The sequence below is a fragment of the Pteronotus mesoamericanus genome, unplaced genomic scaffold (assembly GCF_021234165.1).
Source record: "Pteronotus mesoamericanus isolate MK-2021 breed Mesoamerican mustached bat unplaced genomic scaffold, CSHL_Meso_final contig_164, whole genome shotgun sequence".
Classification (NCBI taxonomy): domain Eukaryota; kingdom Metazoa; phylum Chordata; class Mammalia; order Chiroptera; family Mormoopidae; genus Pteronotus; species Pteronotus mesoamericanus.
In genome coordinates this window covers 21,419,948-21,438,757 of record NW_026555065.1, presented here as the reverse complement: position 1 = coordinate 21,438,757, position 18,810 = coordinate 21,419,948, and the positions used below count along the sequence as shown (strand labels likewise).

General features: G+C 40.0%; 1 protein-coding gene across 11 annotated transcripts in view; it reads right to left on the bottom strand.

Moving 5' to 3' along the window:
• Positions 1–644: 644 nt before the first annotated feature.
• The window catches only part of PPIP5K1 (diphosphoinositol pentakisphosphate kinase 1), a 39,804-nt gene continuing 21,638 nt past the window's right edge, over positions 645–18,810 (bottom strand). For 5 of the 11 annotated variants that reach the window (XM_054565499.1, XM_054565496.1, XM_054565500.1 and 2 more), the window contains 3 exons: positions 14,007–14,144; positions 5,048–5,161; positions 646–2,684 (listed from right to left, as the gene is read on the bottom strand). In XM_054565499.1, coding sequence (XP_054421474.1) covers positions 1,747–2,684; positions 5,048–5,161; positions 14,007–14,144 — 1,190 coding nt within the window. In that variant the 3' untranslated portion in view covers positions 646–1,746. Of the gene's footprint in view, positions 2,685–5,047; positions 5,162–14,006; positions 14,145–15,615; positions 15,799–18,810 lie in introns of all 11 variants that reach the window. The other 6 variants (XM_054565493.1, XM_054565494.1, XM_054565495.1 and 3 more) reach the window with 3 other exon arrangements.

The following is an 18,810-nucleotide window of genomic DNA, read 5'->3' as shown; positions in this document are numbered from 1 at the left end:
GTTTAGGTGAGGGAAGAAGGGTAGGGGATCTCCATGGGATCAAGAGCTGAGGACTGAGTGACGAGCATCAGATACTTCAGAGAGGGAAATGCCGAAGCCGTGAGAAGTGTAGGGGCCATAAGAGATCCAGACTCTACTTAGGTTGTAAACACCTCTCACTTGTGCAGTCAGGATTTTCACGGAGTAAAATGGGTTTTACCCCTGCAGTGAAACCCTTCATCGTCTTGGGTATGTCAGGACAGGCCTAGGTGTGGATGTGAACATATAGGCAGGAGGATAGTCCCACCCTCCTGTGCTCTGGGCTCTCCCAATATAAAGATGGCAAGGGAGTAAAGAAAGAGCATAACCCCTTTATGTCAACTCTTCCTGACACTCCAAAGCATCAGAGTAAAAACTTAAGAGGGTGATTCCAAGGAGCTGGTAAAAATGCTTTTTTGTACCCTCTGGTGTTCACAGAGGTAGACCCTCCTACTCCTACAACACTACTCAGTTAACACATTTTAGGATGGTAGACTGATTGCCATAGGGACCTCCTGAGATGCCTGATCTCTATACTTTTATAACCCATTTCCGCTCAACTACAAAGGTTTTTGACTGGTTCATATTAATTCAGTAACAGACATGACTGACTTCTAGTCACATTCATTTTTGAGTTCACAAGGACATTATCACCACCACCTTTCTCGTTATTTCATATTTATTGAGCACTCATAATATTCCAGCCCCCCATTCCAATGATGGCATTACCCCTTTTACCCACCCCCATTCCCATCCCCAGATCTTTGGGAAAAGCTTCATAATCACACCTGGCCCTAAAGACACAATGATATAAGGACAAACCTCTTGGGGACACTGGAGTGTTTGTTCTTTGGCCAGTCTGTCCCTGGCACTACTACAGAAATATATATATATATATATGTATATATATAATCTTTGCTTACGTCTGTACAATATTGATCTCTGCTGATTGCTTAAAATAGAACCTGATTTTCTCTAATGCAGCATCTCCTAAGCCAAAAAAAAGCCCCACAACAAAAGGAGGCCCAATTTCATAGATTGGCCAAGAACCCCTAGAGCATTTTAAATAGTTTCTCTGAAATTTTCACAGCAGTCTAATACCTATTTTTCCATAGAGCTACTGCCCAGAGGAATGGAACTTGGGCACTTGGCGATGATATGGAAATACCCATGAGCCCAGTCTAAAGATTAATGGCCATGATGGATATTTGTTTGGGAAGGGGACTCTTTTTTTCCAAGATATTTCAGACAGCCATCCTGGGCCCACCTGAGGAGTGCTAGCAAAGACAAGAGTCTCCCTGAATGCACATATGGTCTAAGGGTACCTTGAGAAGTTATGAATATTTCTTCAGAAGAGTGAAGACCTTGGAATCCCCTTTTGCACTTGTGCACAGATGGTGTCTTCAGCAGTTAAGAGGCATTTCCTTTAACCATCGGGGATTTTCTGGGATGCTCAGAGGAGGCTGGGTAGTGATAGACCATCTCACCCCGCGAAGGAAATCCTATTCAAGTCTAATGGCTTGGTGAGGAGTCAACAGCTGCTTTGAACGTGAAATTGGCCCCTCACCAAGCCCAGCTCCAGCACCCATATGTTTCAAGCCAAGAGGACTGCTTCCTCAGACACCTCTGGTAAGATCCAAGGCCTTACGCTGGCAGGTGAGTTAGCCAACAAAAAAAGCTGCTAGCTCAAATGGCTGGTATAGTGTAACACCATTAATGAGAAAATGATTAATCACATGTTGCTGGTGGAAGGGGTAAGTTTTGATCATGGGCTGGAGGCTGGCTCTGAGGGTTTGGATCACTAGATGGATACTGGGCTTGGGGAACAGCTTCTCCAGACAGCTGGTCAGTCACCTCAGGGACCACCCAGGACTGCTCATCAACCTTCTCAGAGACCTCCTGGGCCTGTAGATCACCATCCTCAGGGAACTCTTGGGACAGTGTATCAACCTCACAGATATCCTGAGACAGCAGACTGGCTGCAGAAGCCTCTTGGGCCAGTCTGCCAACCTCCAAAGAGGACTGGCATGGTTGACTGAGCTGCTGAGGGATCTCTTGGACTGGCTTGCCAACATCCACAGGGAGTTCCTGGACTAGGCCACCAAGCCCTTCAGGGAACGCATGGACCAGGCTGCAAACCTCCACAGGGACTCCCTGGCATGGCTGGCTGACCTCCTCAGGGTTCCGCTGGCAAAGATGGCAAGCTTCCTCAGAGACTTTCTGGCACAGTTGACTGATCTGAGGGACCTCCTGGCAGGTCTGGTTAACATCACCATGGACCTCCTTGCATGGCTGGCAGTTGTCAGGGACCTCGTGGCATGGGTGGCTGGTCTCTTCAGGGATGTCCTGGCATGTCTGGCTAAGGTCAGGGACCTGCTGGCATGGCTGGCTGACCTTCTCAGCAACCTCCTTACATGGCTGGCTGGTTTCCACAGGTGGCTCCTGTAGGGGCTGGTTTGGTACAAAGTGCTCTTGCTCCCCTTCTGTGGGGAGCTCTTGTGCTCCATTCCCAGGGATCTCCTGGTGCAGCCCAGGGCCTTGATGTTCTTCAGTCACATGTGAACTTAGGGAGGGCTGATCGCTGAAGCCAAAATGGCAGTTACCATCCACTGCAGTAGGGGAGGAAGGACCAGCACTGGACACAGTGCTGGAAGGGCCACTGCTGTCTGTAAAGCAAAGTCGGGAGATTAAGTCAGGCAAGCTGGAGGAGTAGGTTCTAATCTACCTATGTAGTTCTAGTGCCAGAACAGGTGGCCTGAATTACTGTGCCTTCGGGAAAGAAAGTCCAAATACTTTTAAGTTATGCAAAGACTCCCAAGTTAGTCCAGCTCAGAAACTGTTGCTCCAGCCTAAAGTATACTACAGGAGTAGCACTAAGGTACATCTAAAGCTTCTGGAGAGAGTGCTGAGGCTACTTCATCCAATTCTTTCACCAATGTATCCCTATCCCAATTCCAAATTCTCACAATCCCTCATTCATATTTGGAAGCACATGAATGAACAACTTTATCCCAGTGGTTCATAATTACTGTTACATAGATTCTAATAGATTCTAGAGATTCTAATATGTAGGTTTAGGGTAAAGGTGTGCAGTGGAGAGGGAGATAAGGGCAAAATATTTTGTTGAAACATTCCAATTAAATTTGATGTACATGTGTGGTTAAGAATAATTTCTTTAAAGCAACTGATGTGTTTCTGAGGCAGAGGTAATCATTGTCTATAGCCCAAGATACAAGTAAGCAGAAAAATGTAATAAAACCATGTGAACCAGAACAGTAGAAAAGAAAATGATTCACCAAAAATAGAAGAATGCCACAGAATCTCTGGGAGCAGTTTTTAATGAAACTTTCTGGGGTTCACTGACTCCTTTGAAATGTGAATGAAAGTCATGGACTATCTTCCCAGGAAAGTGTACATGTGAATAATCACACTAATCTTTACATATAATTCCTATGGTTCATAGACTTTACCCTGAAATCCATCCATGGGTCCAAAGTTATGACCCTGTAAGTATTGGGGCATACAATATTACAGGTTTGTGTATATTATATACATATAAAATATAAAATCCAATTTCCCAGATCCTGACAGTAATAAGATAAAGACCAAAGAGTCTTCAATTACACTGTGGGACAATTCCCACCCCAACCTCTACTTTTTCATTGACCTCCAGTAGGGGACTAATCTACTTTTCCCTTTGTAAATATTATATTTATTAATGGCATTAAAACTTTATATTTAAAACACTCTGTTATAAATAGTTATAGATTTTGGAAATAGGGGATACCTGAATATCTTTTAATCAAAGAGAACCTGGGAAAGTTGGCAAGCCCAAGTGTACAAAGTCATTCAGTTTAAGGTATGCCAGCAACCTCTTTTTTGTAAAGGATCACGGGAGGCATGCTTCAAGCAGAAAAAAAAGGAACATGATTTTGAGCCAGCAAGGCTTATTTAGGGCAAAGAGACAGACCCCCAAAATACTTGCCAATCAGGTTATACACCTGATACTGAGATTACAAACAAGAAAAAAAAAAGCTGTAAACTGAATTCACTCAAGGGTTTAAGTAGCCTTAATATTCAGCTAGTGGTTTGATTCAGGCAAATCAAAGAGATCAGACAGAAACATAAGTGGGAGAAGGACGAGAGGGGCTCCAAACCATAAACACTATAGGAGAGCGGTAAAAGGGACAATGGCAAAGTGAGTGTAGGATAATCTGAAATTCAGGGGGAGAATTCTTGGTGTTAGGTAGGCAAGTTTCTTTGGCATACAGGATGCTACAGAAAGACATAGTTCAACAACTATTTACCCTGATGCTGAAATATGAATCTGCTTAAGTCCTATCCAAGTAAACTAGTGAAAGGTGTGTTTGATTTTAGTTATTCCTTAGAGGCAGGATGAGTAAGGACAGGATTTTTCCATCAGTGGTGTCTCCAGCCCTTATCTCCCCTCTCATTATTACTGGTATCTCCCTCTCCCTACAATTACCCTAAAAATTCCCTAAAAATTACCCTACAAATACCCTAAAAATTCACAAGGATAATTAGTGATAGGGTAGAGATAATAAAGAACAGATTGGAAAAAGCAACACCCTAACTTGCACTGAGAACAGACAACTTGAGAGAAAGGACATCTAGAGAGTAGTAGCAGATTCTAGTTTCCTTCTCCCAGCTTTTCTATATAGTTGGGTTTCCTCCCAAGTCATCTTTACTTGAGGAAACTGTAGAGACCAAATGAGGATCTGAGGAGATTGAAGTCTCTTCATTCTTTCTTTCCCAAAGGACTCTCTGGACCACTATCTTTTAGGAGCCTCCCCAATGAGATAGAAGGGTTGTGGAAGACAGAGGTGACAAGACACCATACATATAACCTCCTGTCATATTGGAAGAGGCAGATGTGACTGCTTCCCTGACTGGTTATTCCCGGTCTTTCAACCTTCATCTTCACTTCCCTCAAGGGACAGGTCCCTCACTCACCAATTCCCCCATCCCTCTGGGCCTCTGTCTAGGTAATTCCAGAAGGATTACTTACACCAAGGGGGCTTCTCAGAGCGCTGCCGAAGTTGTATGGTAGGTGAATGAAGAGTACGGGGTGGGGAAAATGGGCCATCTGAGGCCTGGTTGCTGTGCATAGACTCAAAGAGGGCTGGATAGGTTGGAGAGAGAAAGGGAAGAAAAAAAAGTATGTGAAGAAGAATCCAAGAGCTACAGGTTCCCAACATAAGTCAAAACCAACTTCTATTTCCTCAGGCTGAGAAGGAACATCCTTCACACAAACCATTTTAAATATTTGAAACTTTCTATTATGAATATATTCAAATATATTTTTAAAAAGTCATTGAGAGACTACTAGTACAATCAATACTGACACACTCATCTCCTGTATTTAACACATTAGCTCATGTGAACATGTTGCCATACTTGTTTCATCTATTTCTTCATGCTGAAGTTCTCTAAAATAAATGACAGACATCATGAAACATTTTACCTCTAAATACTTTAATATGCGCTTCTAAAATATAAGGAATTTCTCCTGTATAGACAAATACCACTAACTAATAAATCTAACAAAATTAAAAATAATACCCTAATATCATTAATACCTAATCCATATTCAAATTTTCCCCAATTATTTAATAAATGTCTTTTGCAGTAAGATCCAAACATGAATCATGCATTGTAGTTAGTTATGTATCCAAAATCTCTTATAATTTAGGATAGTGCCCTCCTCCCTATTTATTTTTTTCATAATGGTATTTTGAAAAGAATGGTCAGTTGTCTCACACAATGTCATTTCTCACATTCAGAATTCATCAGATTGCTTCCTCATAAAATAATTTAACTTGTTTCACTATCTCTTGCATCTCCTATAAACTGAAAGTTAGCTATGAAAGGTTGCATTAGATTATTCAGTTTAAATAACTTTGGCAAGAATACCTGAAGAAGCGATCCTGCGTATTTTATATTGTATTACATTGGAGGCACATAATGTCTCATTGTCCCACTAAGTAAGGCTAACTTTACTAACTGGGCTAAAGTGGTGTCCACAGAATCCCCTCATTGTAGAGTTTCCCCCTTCTAATGAGAGGTGATCCTTTGATGCTGTGTAAGCCCACCATTTCAACTAATTGTGTTAGTATCCATTGATGATCCTTAATTATTTTATTAGGGGTGTCAAACGGTGATTTTCTAATTCTATCAACTTAGCTCTTTTTTTCTGTAAAGAAATTTTATTAGCTGGTATAGTTTCTGTAAAGAAGGGCTTTCTCTCTTTTTCTTTTTAGAAAAAAGATTTTATTTATTCATTTTTAGAGAGAGGGAAAGGGAGGGAGAAAGAGTAGGAAAGAAACATCAATTGTTGCCTCGTGTACCCCAACTGGGGACCAAGCCTGCAACCTGCACATATGTCCTGACCAGGATTCAAACCAGCGACCTTCCAGTTTACAGGACAACGTCCAACCAACTGAGCCACTTCATTCAGGGCAAAGCTTTCTCTCTACAGCTGTGGCTATTTAATTACACTGAACTGTAGTTGTTACTAAAAAGGATGTTCTTATTTACCTTTAATTAGTTTTCAAAGGAAAGAATTGTTGAACAGTATTCTCCAACAGTGACAGATGATAATTATTTTATTTTTGTAAGATTTATTATGAATTTGCAGACTTGTATATATTCAATACACTTTAATTAATTACAATAAATTATTCTTTTTAATGCTAAAATATTCCAGTTCTGGTCAGTGGGAGCCTCCTCAGGACTGACTGCTTCCTTGTTTTTGTTACATGTCCCGGCATCCCTTACGCCTTCATTGCCCTAGACCATGCATTCTCTACAAAATTAGTTCTTGGTGAGGGTGAAAAAATTCTTAGATATTCAATTGCTTTGTGTCCATCATATGGCCACAATACATAAATAAGTATATAGTATATCTGTGGTATTAAAATTTTGTGCAGTGGAGATTAGGGTGGTGATTAGGGAAAAAATGACTATAGAGGCTCATGGTGGGGGTGGGGAAGTGTGTGATTTCTTTTTTTAAAGGTGAAAAAACATGCACTAAACCAAGAATCAGTCATTTTCCCATGGAATCCTGGTAGTGGGGAATGTTATGTAGAAACCAATATCTATGTATTGAGGGAGCTCATTGCTTCTGCTGATGATGCATAATGTCAGAAATAGCACTTAAAAAAAAAACCCTGAATTCATATTGATAGTTCTATGCAAATTTAAAATTACAGCATTTCTAGGCCCTTGGCCAGGTAGCTCAATTGGTGAGAGCATTGTTCTGATAAGCCAAAGTTGTGGGTTCAATCCCTAGTCAGGGCACAAACAAGAATCAACCAAGGAATACATAAATACATGAAACAACAAATTAGTCTTCTCCCCATGCGCCCCCCTATCAATAAATTTAAAAAAAAGAATAAATAAAATTACAGTATTTTAAAAATATTTTGAATTTATACTTGTACCTATTTATCTTACCTTGAAAATCCTGGTTTCTAATAGGAACACAGCTGAGTATCTTACTTGCTTTACTCTATTATACATAGTTTTAAAATAGTACCAATAGCCCTAGCTGTTGTGGCTCAGTTGATTGGAACATTGTACCATAAACCAAAAGGATGTGGGCACAAGCCTAGGTTGTAGGTTCCATCTCAGGTCAGTGATGTTTCTCTTGCTCACTCTCTCCCTCCCTTCCCCTCTAAAATCAATAAATTTTTTTAAATAGTGCCAATATCACTAACAAACTACTAAATGAGGTTTAAATTATTTTATAGTTCTTTTTGCCCCACTAAAGGATTTACAGTCAGAGTACAGTATTCTAAAGTTATGTCTCCTAGGTGGTCTAGCTAAAAATTTGTCCATTTTTTTTTTCAAAGAACCAACTTCTGATTTTGTTGATCCTTCCTATTATTTTCCTATCCTTTGTTTCCTTTATCTCTGCTCTAAATATTTATTAGTTCTTTCCTTCTGCTAGCTTTGGGTTTAGTTTGTTCTTCTTTTTTCAGTTTCTTAAGGTATAAAGTTAGGTCTTTGATTTAAGATCCTCCTTTTTAAAATGTAGGTGTTTACAGATTTAAATACTCTCTTGGCATTGATTTTGCTGCATTCCATAAATCCTGGTATGTTACATTTTCATTTTAATTCACCTTAAAGTATATTCTAATTTGCCTCGTAATGGATTGCTGACCCATAGTTTGTTTAAGAATATGTTGTTTAGCCGTGGCCGGTGTGGCTCAGTGGATTGAGTGTCAGTCTGTGAGTCAGGGCACATGCCTGGGTTGCAGGCCAGGTCCCCAGTTAGGGGAGTGTGAGAGGCAACTGATGATGTGTCTCTCACACATCAATGTTTCTCTCCCTCTCTTCCTCCCTCCCTTCCCCTCTCTCTAAAAGTGAATAAATAAGATCTTATTTAAAAAAGAATATGTTGTTTAATTTCCACATATTTGTGAATTTTCCAGTTTTCCTTCTTTTACTGATTTCTGGCATCATTTAATTGTGGTTGGAAAGAATATTTTGTATAATTTCAATTTTTAAAAATTTATTTAGACTTCTTTTGTGGCCTAACATAGTCTATGCTGGAGACTATTCCATGTGCACTTAAGAAGAATGTATATTACTCCAAAGGCAAGGGAAGTAAAAGCAAAAATCAATAAATGGGATTATATCTAACTATAAAGCTTCTGCACAGCAAAAGAAACCTTCAACAAAACAAAAAAGCAACAACTGAATGGGAGAAGATATTTGCAAACAGCCCTGGCAAGGGGTTAATATCCAAAATACTTAAAGAACTCATACAACTCAACACCGAAAATATAAACAATCCAATTTAAAAATGTGCAGAGGCTCTGAACAAACACTTCTCCCTAGAAGACATACAAATGGCCAAAAGATATAGGAGGGGATGCTCAATTTCACTAGCTATTAGGGGAAGATGCAAATCAAAACTACAATGAGATACCACCTCACACCTGTTAAAATGGCTATTTTCAACAGGACAAGTAATAAATGTTGGTTGTGAAGGAAAAGGAACCCTCATTCAGTGTTGGAGGGAATGTAAACTGGTACAGCCACTGTGGAAAACAGTATTAAGGTTCCTCAAAAAATTAAGAATAGAGTTAGTATATGACCCAGCAACCACTCTTCTGGGTATTTACCCCAAATTTTTATTTTATTTATTTTTAGAGAAAAGAGAAGGGAGGCAGAAAGACAGGGGGAGAAACATATCGGTTTAAGAGAGAAACAATGATCGGTTGCCTCTTGTACACATCCCAGCCAGGCACTGAACCCACAACCCAACTATGTGCCCTGACCAGGAATCAAACCAGCAACCTTTTGCTTTGTGGCATGATGTCCAACCATCTGAGCCAAAACAGTAAGAGCAACCAAAAATTTTTTTTAACTTTTATTTGCAAAGATATATGTACCCTTGTGTTCATCACAGCATTATTCACGATGGCCAAGACATGAGAACAATCAAAGTATCCCTCAATAGATGACTGGATAAAGAAGATGGGTACATATATACAATGGAATATTACTCAGCTATTAAAAAAAAATGAAATACTGCCATTTGTAACAACATGGATGGATCTTGAGGATATTAGGCTAAGTGAAATAAGTCAGACAGAAAAAGTCAAGAACCATATAATTTCACTCATATGTGGGATATAAAACTGAAAGAAACCAATGAACAAATAAGAAAACCAACCAAACAAAAACTCATAGACAGAGACGGTAGTATGTTGGTAACCAGAAGGAAGGGGTGCTGTGGGGGTAGTTAAGGATAAAGGAGGGTCAAATATATGGTGATTAAAAGAGATTTCACTTTGGGTGGTAAACACACAATAAAATATACAGATAATGTATCATAGAATTGTACACTTGAAACCTATATAATTTTATTAGCCAATGTTACCCCAATAAATTTAATTTTAAAAAAAGAACCTGCATTCTGTTGTTGTTAGATGGGATAATCTTTTCTTTTAAAAGATTTTACTTATTTATTTTTAGAGAGAGGGGAAGGGAAGCAGAAAGAGAGGGAGAGAAACATCAATATGTGGTTGCCTCTTGCGCGCCCCCTACTGGGCACCTGGACTGCAACTCTGGCATGTGCCCTGACTGGGAATCGAACCAGTGACAGTTCGGTTCACAGGCCGGCACTCAATTTACTGAGCCATACCAGCCAGAAATGATGAAATGTTCTATAATGTCTGTTAGATTTAGTTGGCTTATGGTGCTATGGTGTTGCTCAAGTTCTCTGTCTACTTACTAATATCTGTCTAGCTATTTATCTTTTATTGAAAATGGGGTATTGAAGTCTCCAACTAGTCATTATTGTAGAGCTATTTCTCCCTTCAATTCTGTCAATATTTGCTTCAAATATTTTGGAGCTCTGTTGTATGGTGAGTATATGTTTATAATCACTCTATCTTCTTGATGAATTGACTCTTATCAATATATAATGACCTCTGTCTCCTATCAAAATTTTTGACTTAAAGACTATTTCACATGACATTAGTAAACTCCAGCTCTCATTTGGTTATTATTTGGATGGAATAGATCTTTTCACTTTCACCCTACTTGTGTCTTTGGATCTAAATTGAGTCTCTTGTAACATACAGATGGATAATTTTTTAAAAATTTATTCTGCTAATCTCTGCCTTTTGTTTGAAAAGGTTTATTCATTTACATTTAAAATAACTAGTGATGAGGAAGGGCTTACTTCTGCCATTTTGCTATGTTCTCTGTATATCATATAATTTTTTCATTCCTCATTTCCTTCATTACTGCCATCTATTGTGTTTAATTGATTTTTGTATTGAACCATTTTGATTCCCTTCTCATTTCCATTACTGTATAGTTTTAGATATTTCCTCAGTAGTTACCATGGGCATTACACTTAATATCCTAGATTTATAATAATCTTATTTGAATCAATAGTAAGCTAGCTTCAATAACATACAAAAACTCTGTTCCCATAAGGCTCAGTCCTCACCTTATGTTGTTATTGTCACAAATTATATTTTTATACATTATATGCCAATTAACACACTTAAAATGATTGTTTTATTGACTTGTGTATTAATTCATACATGAAACAAAAAGAAGAGCTGCAAATTAAAAATACTATAATGCTGGCTTTTATATTCACCAATGTAATTACCTTTATCAGAGTCCTTTATTTTTTGGTGTGGCTTCAAGTTACTGTGTAGTGTCCTTTTATTTCAGCCTAAAGTCTTCCTTTTAGGGTAGGTCTACTAGTGACAAACTCTCTCAATTTCTGTTTATCTGGGGATGCCTTAATTTATCCTTCATTTTTGAAGAGTTTTGCCAGATACAGAATTCTTGGTTGATAGTTTTTTTTTCGATTCCCAGTCAGGGATTTCTTTTGGCACTTTAAGTACATCATCCCACTGCTCTCTGGCCTCTATGGCTTCTGATGAGAAATGGGTTGTAGATCTTAATAGAGATCACTTCAATGTGACAAGTTACTTTTCTCTTGCTACTTTTAGGATTTTCTCCATCTTTGCCTTTTGACAACTTGATTATAATGTGTCCCAGTGTAGATCTCTTTGCATTTATCTCAACTATTTGGTTGTAAAGATTTGTGTCTTTGTCAAATTTGAGAAGTGTTCAGCCATTATTTCTTCTATTATTTTTTGTACCTCCTTCCTTCTCTCTTCTCCTCCTGGGACTCCCATTATGGATATGTTGGTATGTTAATGGTGTCCAACAAACCTCTCTTGATTTGTTAATTTTTCTTTATTCTTTTTAAATTTCTCCTCTTCAGACTGGACATTTTTCAGAGAACCTATCTTCAAGTTTGCTAATTCTTTCTTCTTCCTGCTCAAATCTCCTAAAAAATCCTCTAGTAAATTTTTCATTTCTATTATTATATTTTTCAGGCCCCAAATTTCTGTTTGGTTTATTTTTTTCTCCATCTTTAATGATATTATCTATTTGTTGAGATATCATTCTCCTGATTTTCCTTAGTTCTTTGTCCCTGGTTTCCTTTCCTTGTTTAAAATATTTATCTAGTAAGTCTAATGTCTGTGTTTCCTCAAGAACCATTTCTGTTTATTTATTCTGTGAATGGAACACATGGTCTTGTTTCTTTGCATATTTTATAATTTTTTCGTTGAAAATTGGACATTTTGAATATTTTAATGTGTTAACTCTGAAAATCAGATTAGCCTCCCTTCATTAGGGTTTGCTTTTGTTGTTTGCTATGGTCTATAGCTGTTTGTTCCATGATCTTTCTAAACTATTTTTGTAAAGTTTTCTTCTTTGTCATGTGTGGTCTGTGAAGTCTTGTTCCTTTAGCTTATGTTCAGCAAGTGTTTTGATAAGGATTCCTTTGAATGTGCCAGGAACAAAAAAGGGGTAGGGGAAGGAGAGAAAGGAGTAGAAGGAAGGGGGAGAGGAGCTCTTACAGCCTTTGTCAATTCATTCTATGCTGAGGTACTCCTTCAACACTTTGGCAGACTGCTTACAACATCGCCTTAGCCTTCCTGCTTGTGCCAAGTCTAGAAAAGAGAGTCTTCTCATGTATTTTTGTGTTCATGTGTCCTCCTCTAGGCATGTGCATGGCTTTTTAAATTTCCTGGTATATAGGGGTGGTTTTGAATGCCTAATTTCCTAAAGAAACTCTCTGCCTAGGTTTTTCTCCTAGGCTTTCAGGATGCCTATTGTGTGCCTCAACTATAATTTTTTGCCCTACAAAGCACGTTGTTCACTTACCTTACAGTGTTTTCAAAAAATACCCTCTGCATAGCCACATTCATGCACTGGGTGAGTTCCAAGTCAGGTGAAACAAAGGTAAGCACCCTGTGTCAGTCCTTAAGGTAGCCCACACACATTAGAACAAACACAATTCTTTGCGAATAAGGTCTATTTTGCTTTTTCTGGAACCAGGGACCAGGGTCCCCCCCTGAGAATATGGAGTTTCCATCTAAAAGACTGTTGCCAAGGTGGGGAGATGGGGGGGAAGTCAAGTAAAAATACTGGAGAGCTTCATTCCATTTTTAGGTTATCTCTGTCTTGATTCAGTATTTTCCTGATTGTTGCAAACCTTTCACTATTTTCCAGCGTTCTGACAAAGTTGATTCTGTCAGTTTTTGCTTGATTTTTTGGTATTTCTTCAAAAGGACAAGCCCTTGGAACTACCTACTGTATGGTTTAATTTTTACATTTAATTCTCTGATCTACATGGAGTTTACACGGGCATATAGCATGAAGTATGGATTCGATTTTAATTTTTGTCAAATAATTATGCAGTTGTCCCAACTCTATTTATTAAAAAAGTCTGTCTTTCCTCCAGTATTTTGAAATGCTAACTTCATCTATTTCTAAATATTCTGTTTTGTTTGATTGATCTCTGTCTATTCATATACCAATATTATACTGTATTTTTATAGAAGTTTTATAGGATGTTTTAAAATCTGGTAGGACTAGTTCCCCTTCATTGCTCTTCTTTTCAAGGTTTTCTTGGCTATTCTTGCTTGTGTATTTTTCAGTGAGAACTTCAGAACCAATTTGTCTGATTTTAGAAAGCCAGCAATATTTTGATTGGGATCATACTAAATTTATAAATTTACTTGGGAAGGAGTGATATTTCTAAGATTTTGAGTTGGCTTATGCAATTAAACATTTTTCTCTTTTATTTTAAAGACTTTATTTTGAGAGAGGGGAAGAGAAGGAGGAAGAGAGAGAGATAAACATCAATGTGTGGTTGCATTTCACATGCACCCTGCTGGGGACCTGGCCTGCAACCCAGGCATGTGCCCTACACTAGAAATCGAAGAAGTGACCCTTTGGTTCATAGGCCTGCGCTCAATTCACTGAGCCATACCAGCTAGGGCTAAACATTTTTTTCAGGCCTACTTTTATGTATTTTTGGAGTGCCTATCTTTTCAATTTATTATTCATATTCTAGGAAGCATGGGAATGAGGGCAGAAATCAGAGTACAAGACAAGAGTATTCTCCATACCTGCAGATGCCTGTGCTTGGGATTCAGTGTGGCGCTGGCAGACTCTATTCAAGAATTCACTTACTTGACGCAGGGAAAGGGCATTATGCAGTGTTTCTAGGGGGTAGATGGTAGGCACCATGGAGCACCCTTCAAATCCTGTTAGAAAAGAGATGGGCAAAGTCAATATTACTCCTGCCAGATATACCCCAACTGGCCAAGGAAGCATGGAAAGTCCCTGAGAGTCCATGGCTTATGGAGCATGGGGTATTCAAGATTTTCAGGAAAGGGAACTCTTTAGAGCCCCAAAAGAAGTCTATTTCTGTCACCTCCAGACTTCCTAAAAAGTCTACCTGCCAAGGCCTCCAGGTGAATCAAATCACCTCTCATCCTACCTATGGAGAGCCTGCAATGTCCCATGGAAAAGTCAACAGAATCCCAATAGGGTAAGCACCTATATTGCTGTTGCACTTTCTGGAGGAATAAACCAAAGGTCCATAGATAAGGGGTGATTGTAGGTGTAAATGAGGTTAGGGAAGTCATGGAGCTGGGAAGAAACAGCAGATTTCACGGATCATGTATAAGAGAACCAGATTAAGGAGGAGAGCATGTAATCTGAGAAGGGGTTCATGCAGATTTAGGATATGGGTAGAAAGGCTAGAATATCTGGAAGCAAGCTGGAGGGCATGCAGTACATATGGAGCTCAGCCCAGGAAAATCACATGCATGAACAGGCTGGGGGATGGAAGTTCTTTCTTGGTTATTTCCATCACATCAAAGGTTCTCCCTTCTGCCCTCAATGGAAGACCCCAGACTTGCTAGGATTTCTTTATTCCATCAGAAAAATAGGCAAACACCCTAGAAGACATAATAAATACTGATTCTCTGCTCTGAACCCAATAGTTCCAATGTAGGTCCACCATTCTGACTAGGGTAAAGGGTAAAACTAAATGTGCAACCTTAATCCCAGGGCCCGTTGAAAAGAAAGAAAGAAGAAAAAAAAAAAACCTTCCCATTGGAGAATCAAGAAGCATACATCTCAACCACTTTTTCAGTCTCCAATCTTTCTTATGCCTCCTCTACATCTCCTTCAAGGGACTAAGGGTAGGCAGGACAGTAATATCTATGCAAGACATAGCCTCCTATTCACCAATGACTAAAACCTCAAAAGAATTATACCTCATCATTGTCTAACTTCTGGCCCTTGTTTGCTTCAAGGATTCATTGAGACCTCTGTGCTTCAATTTCTCCATGTACTCTAGTGGCAAGAGAGCAAGAGATGTACAGTCTCTAGCTCCTCAGAGTGGGTAGAAATATGTTTGGATTTGAAGATGGTGGTAGTATAAGGCTATAAAGATAAAAATAAATTCTAGGGCAAGAGACTACTCTTGTAACTTAATAGAATTGGGAATGGGTAGCATTAGGAGGCAGTGAGGAAGGAGGAACAGCCAGTGCTACAGCTACCAGGCAGTCTGGCACCAATCCCATCCAAGCAACTAAATGCAAGTCACATAACCTTAGGGTAAATAGGAGAAAGGAACAGGTGGGCTCTCCTGCCAAAAGTGCAAAAAGCAAAGCAGTCAGTCCCAGCCAGGGTAGCGGCAGCAGCCAGCTTGGTGGTAGGGGGTACCGTAGAGGCACTCGGGGTCATCCTGGCCTGAGCGCAGCCAGTTCCGGAAGAGGCGCAGGTGGTAGGAGCACTGGTGCAGGTGATGCGCCAGCGTGGCATCCAAGGAGACTGGCCGGCCCCCTGGGCAGTCAGAGGAAAAACGGCGCAGCAACCGGACCACAGGGTGCTGGTCATCCAGCAGCTCTGGAGGGGTTGGGGGGTACCACGGCAGGAAGCACAAAGATAAAGAAAGAGAAGAGGGAGAGACAATGAGGGGGGCACTGACTGGCACAAGCATTACTGGGAAGTGGAGCCACTCAGCTCCAAGGTGAGCTGAGAGAGAAGCAGAGATGGTCAGAGCCACTGGGCATCTCTTGCAGGAAAGAAGAGTGTTGGCATCACACAGTGAGTCTAAAAGAAGGGGCCAGTGAGATCTCATCATACAGTAAGACCCTCCCCTTTCTCAGTGAACATGATTCAGTCAGTGCTAACAGACAGAAGTCACATCATTCTGGATGGAGGTAAGCTGGCTTGGGAGTTCTGTGTGAGGCTTAACTAGAGGTCCAGGATCTCTGATCATTCTTGGACAAACTCTAGATAGGGCCTACTTCTCAGTCTAATGTATTTATGAGATTGGAATAGAGATAAAAAGATTCAAAGTCACTCAAAGAAGGTCAAGAGTGGTATAAGGTATCAAGATAAAGTTTGAAGTTAAAAAGGCTGATAAAAGCTCAGGCCAGGCTCTCTACACCAGACTCTAAGATAACCACAGATAGGGCTGGTGTTAGCTGGTGTGAGAGATTGGAAGGAAATCAGGTGTAAAACAGCATGTAAAAAATGGAATCAATATGTGAAAATGCCATTGTTGGTTAATCATCCTTTACCTTTGTTCAAATATACAGATTCAAACAAAAATGTTTACCTAAATCTCAGGACTTGGGAGACACTGTATCCATTACAGAAGCCAAAAGTTAGATAATTTTATATTTTCTTCCCACTGCTGGTGAGTCTAACTGCACTTTGTTCAGCTGGTCAGTGGAAATGTTACAATCCTGAACCACTTATTATTTTTTTAAAAGACTTTATTTATTTTTAGAGAAAGGGAAAGGAGGAAGAAAGAGAGGGAGAGAGACATCAATTGGTTGCCTCTTGGATGCCCCAAACTAGGAACCTGACCCACAATTCAGGCATGTGCCCAGACAGGGAATAGAACTGGTGTCCTTATGGTTCTCAGGCCAGCCCTCAATCAACTGAGCCAAACCAGCCAGGGAATGAACCACTTATTATTTTAAATGCTTGACAAATTTTTTTGATATATGAGATTCAGCTGCAAAAGCTTAAAGATTGTGAAAGGCATGTGGGAGGGGGTATAAAAGGAAGAGTAGGGAAAAGATACTGGGGAAAAGACCCCCATGGGGTCTTAAGGCCTTATGACAGAATGTTGGTAAAGAGAAGGTAGGATCAAGGTAGCTGAGGATGAGTGCTCAGAACTCCCAGACCAGAACTGGTTACCTAGGGTGATCCCATGAGGGTGTGGTTTCCAAAGACCTTAGTCTGAATGTCAGGAGAGGTTTCAGCTGTACCCAGGAACCAACTATTCCACTGGTGAGACAGTTGTGAGGGTCCCTAGGAAATAAAGGGCTTGGCAAACCCAATGGGCACACTCTGACTTTCTGGATAAGGGTGAGCCACAGTCTCTTTTCCACTAGATTAGTTTACTTGGGTGAGTTCAACGTGCAGTTTAGTAATGGGCCATCTTTGTATACCTGATGTAATCACAGGATGTAACCAAAGCTTATCAGAAATAGAGGCAATGATGGGCTGAGAGATGTTTTCCCATCAAAGCATGGAGACAGCATTGTCTTGACTCTTTTCTAAAGCCAGGTCCAGCTTTACCAGCTGCTATTTCAAAGCCACACATCATGGCAAGGAGATGGCAATGATGGGACAGTAGGCTGGTACATTGTTGTGACTAATCTGCCACAAGCAATGCAGGTAGCACATCCACTCTGTAATTGCTGGGTCAGTTAAGCAAGATTCGGCCGTGGGGTAGAGCACTCATATTATCCTGATGGTCAAATTAAATCTAGACAATCTTCAGCAGGAGACATAATAGGCCCAAATTTCTCCCATTGCTAACAGGTAGATCCCAGATTCTGGTTCTTAAGCACTGTAGTCTCCAAGCTCAAGTACAGGAAGAACAAAAGCAAGAAGGCCCCTGAGAAAGTGTGTAAGGTGTTGGAAAAGATGTTGAATTTGCTCTCCTGCTCTATACCTGAATGTTCCAGGTCTTTCTTCCTCTCTGCCTTTTGGTAGAATTAATTCTTCTTTTCTTCAACTGATGAGGCTGCTAACCAAGACTTCAGGAACTAGAGATATATAGGTTTGAGGATCTGCTTTATGAATTTGGATCTTTTCTCCTAGAGCCTAAGAACTAGGAGATCTATGATTTAGGTCTGATTTCAGAGGCCCAAGTTCCTGGTACTATGTTCTGTACCCTGAGTAACATGTCTCCTAAGTCCAAGTCCCAGGCAGTGGCATTGGGGCTGGTGCATGAGGTTCTACTCTAGAGATGAGCATATAAAGGTCAGAAGAGCTTGAAGCTGAATGTGAAGATATAGCCATGCCAGTCTGCATGGAGAGATCCTGTCACAGGCATAAATGGGAGCCAGGGTAGGGGTGTAAACTGAACAAGTGTAAGCTAGTCAAGCTCGGGAGATTTCAGCAGTGCCTAGTGGAGATGTATGGTCCAACAAGGCTAAAATCTAGCATCTGCCACTGGTAGAGAAGCAAGGGATCAGCACCTGGAGGTTTTTCCAGCCAGAAAGCCTTGTTAATTTTACCTCCCTCACAGGATCTTAGCTCTTGGATGGAAGAAAACCATATAAAACAAAACTAGATTTATCTTGAAGACAAGAGACAATGCTCAGAGACACTAAAACTATAAAGGATAAAATAGGGAATAAGGTCTGCGTTCCCCTGCCATAGCCTACAAAGAGATCATAGCCCTTCAGTTTTTGGTTTCCACCTTCAGTTTTTGGTCCTCACCTTCAGTTCTTGGTCTGCCACCTTAGTATTGGGAGACCCAGCTCTTCAATATTTTTGAAATATTATTCATTCCTAAGCTCCCCTAGAATCCCAGTAGACATCTCTTCACTTCAAGCTTCTTTGAGACAACAGTGTCAAATTTAGGCTAGGGCTACATGAAAACCATGT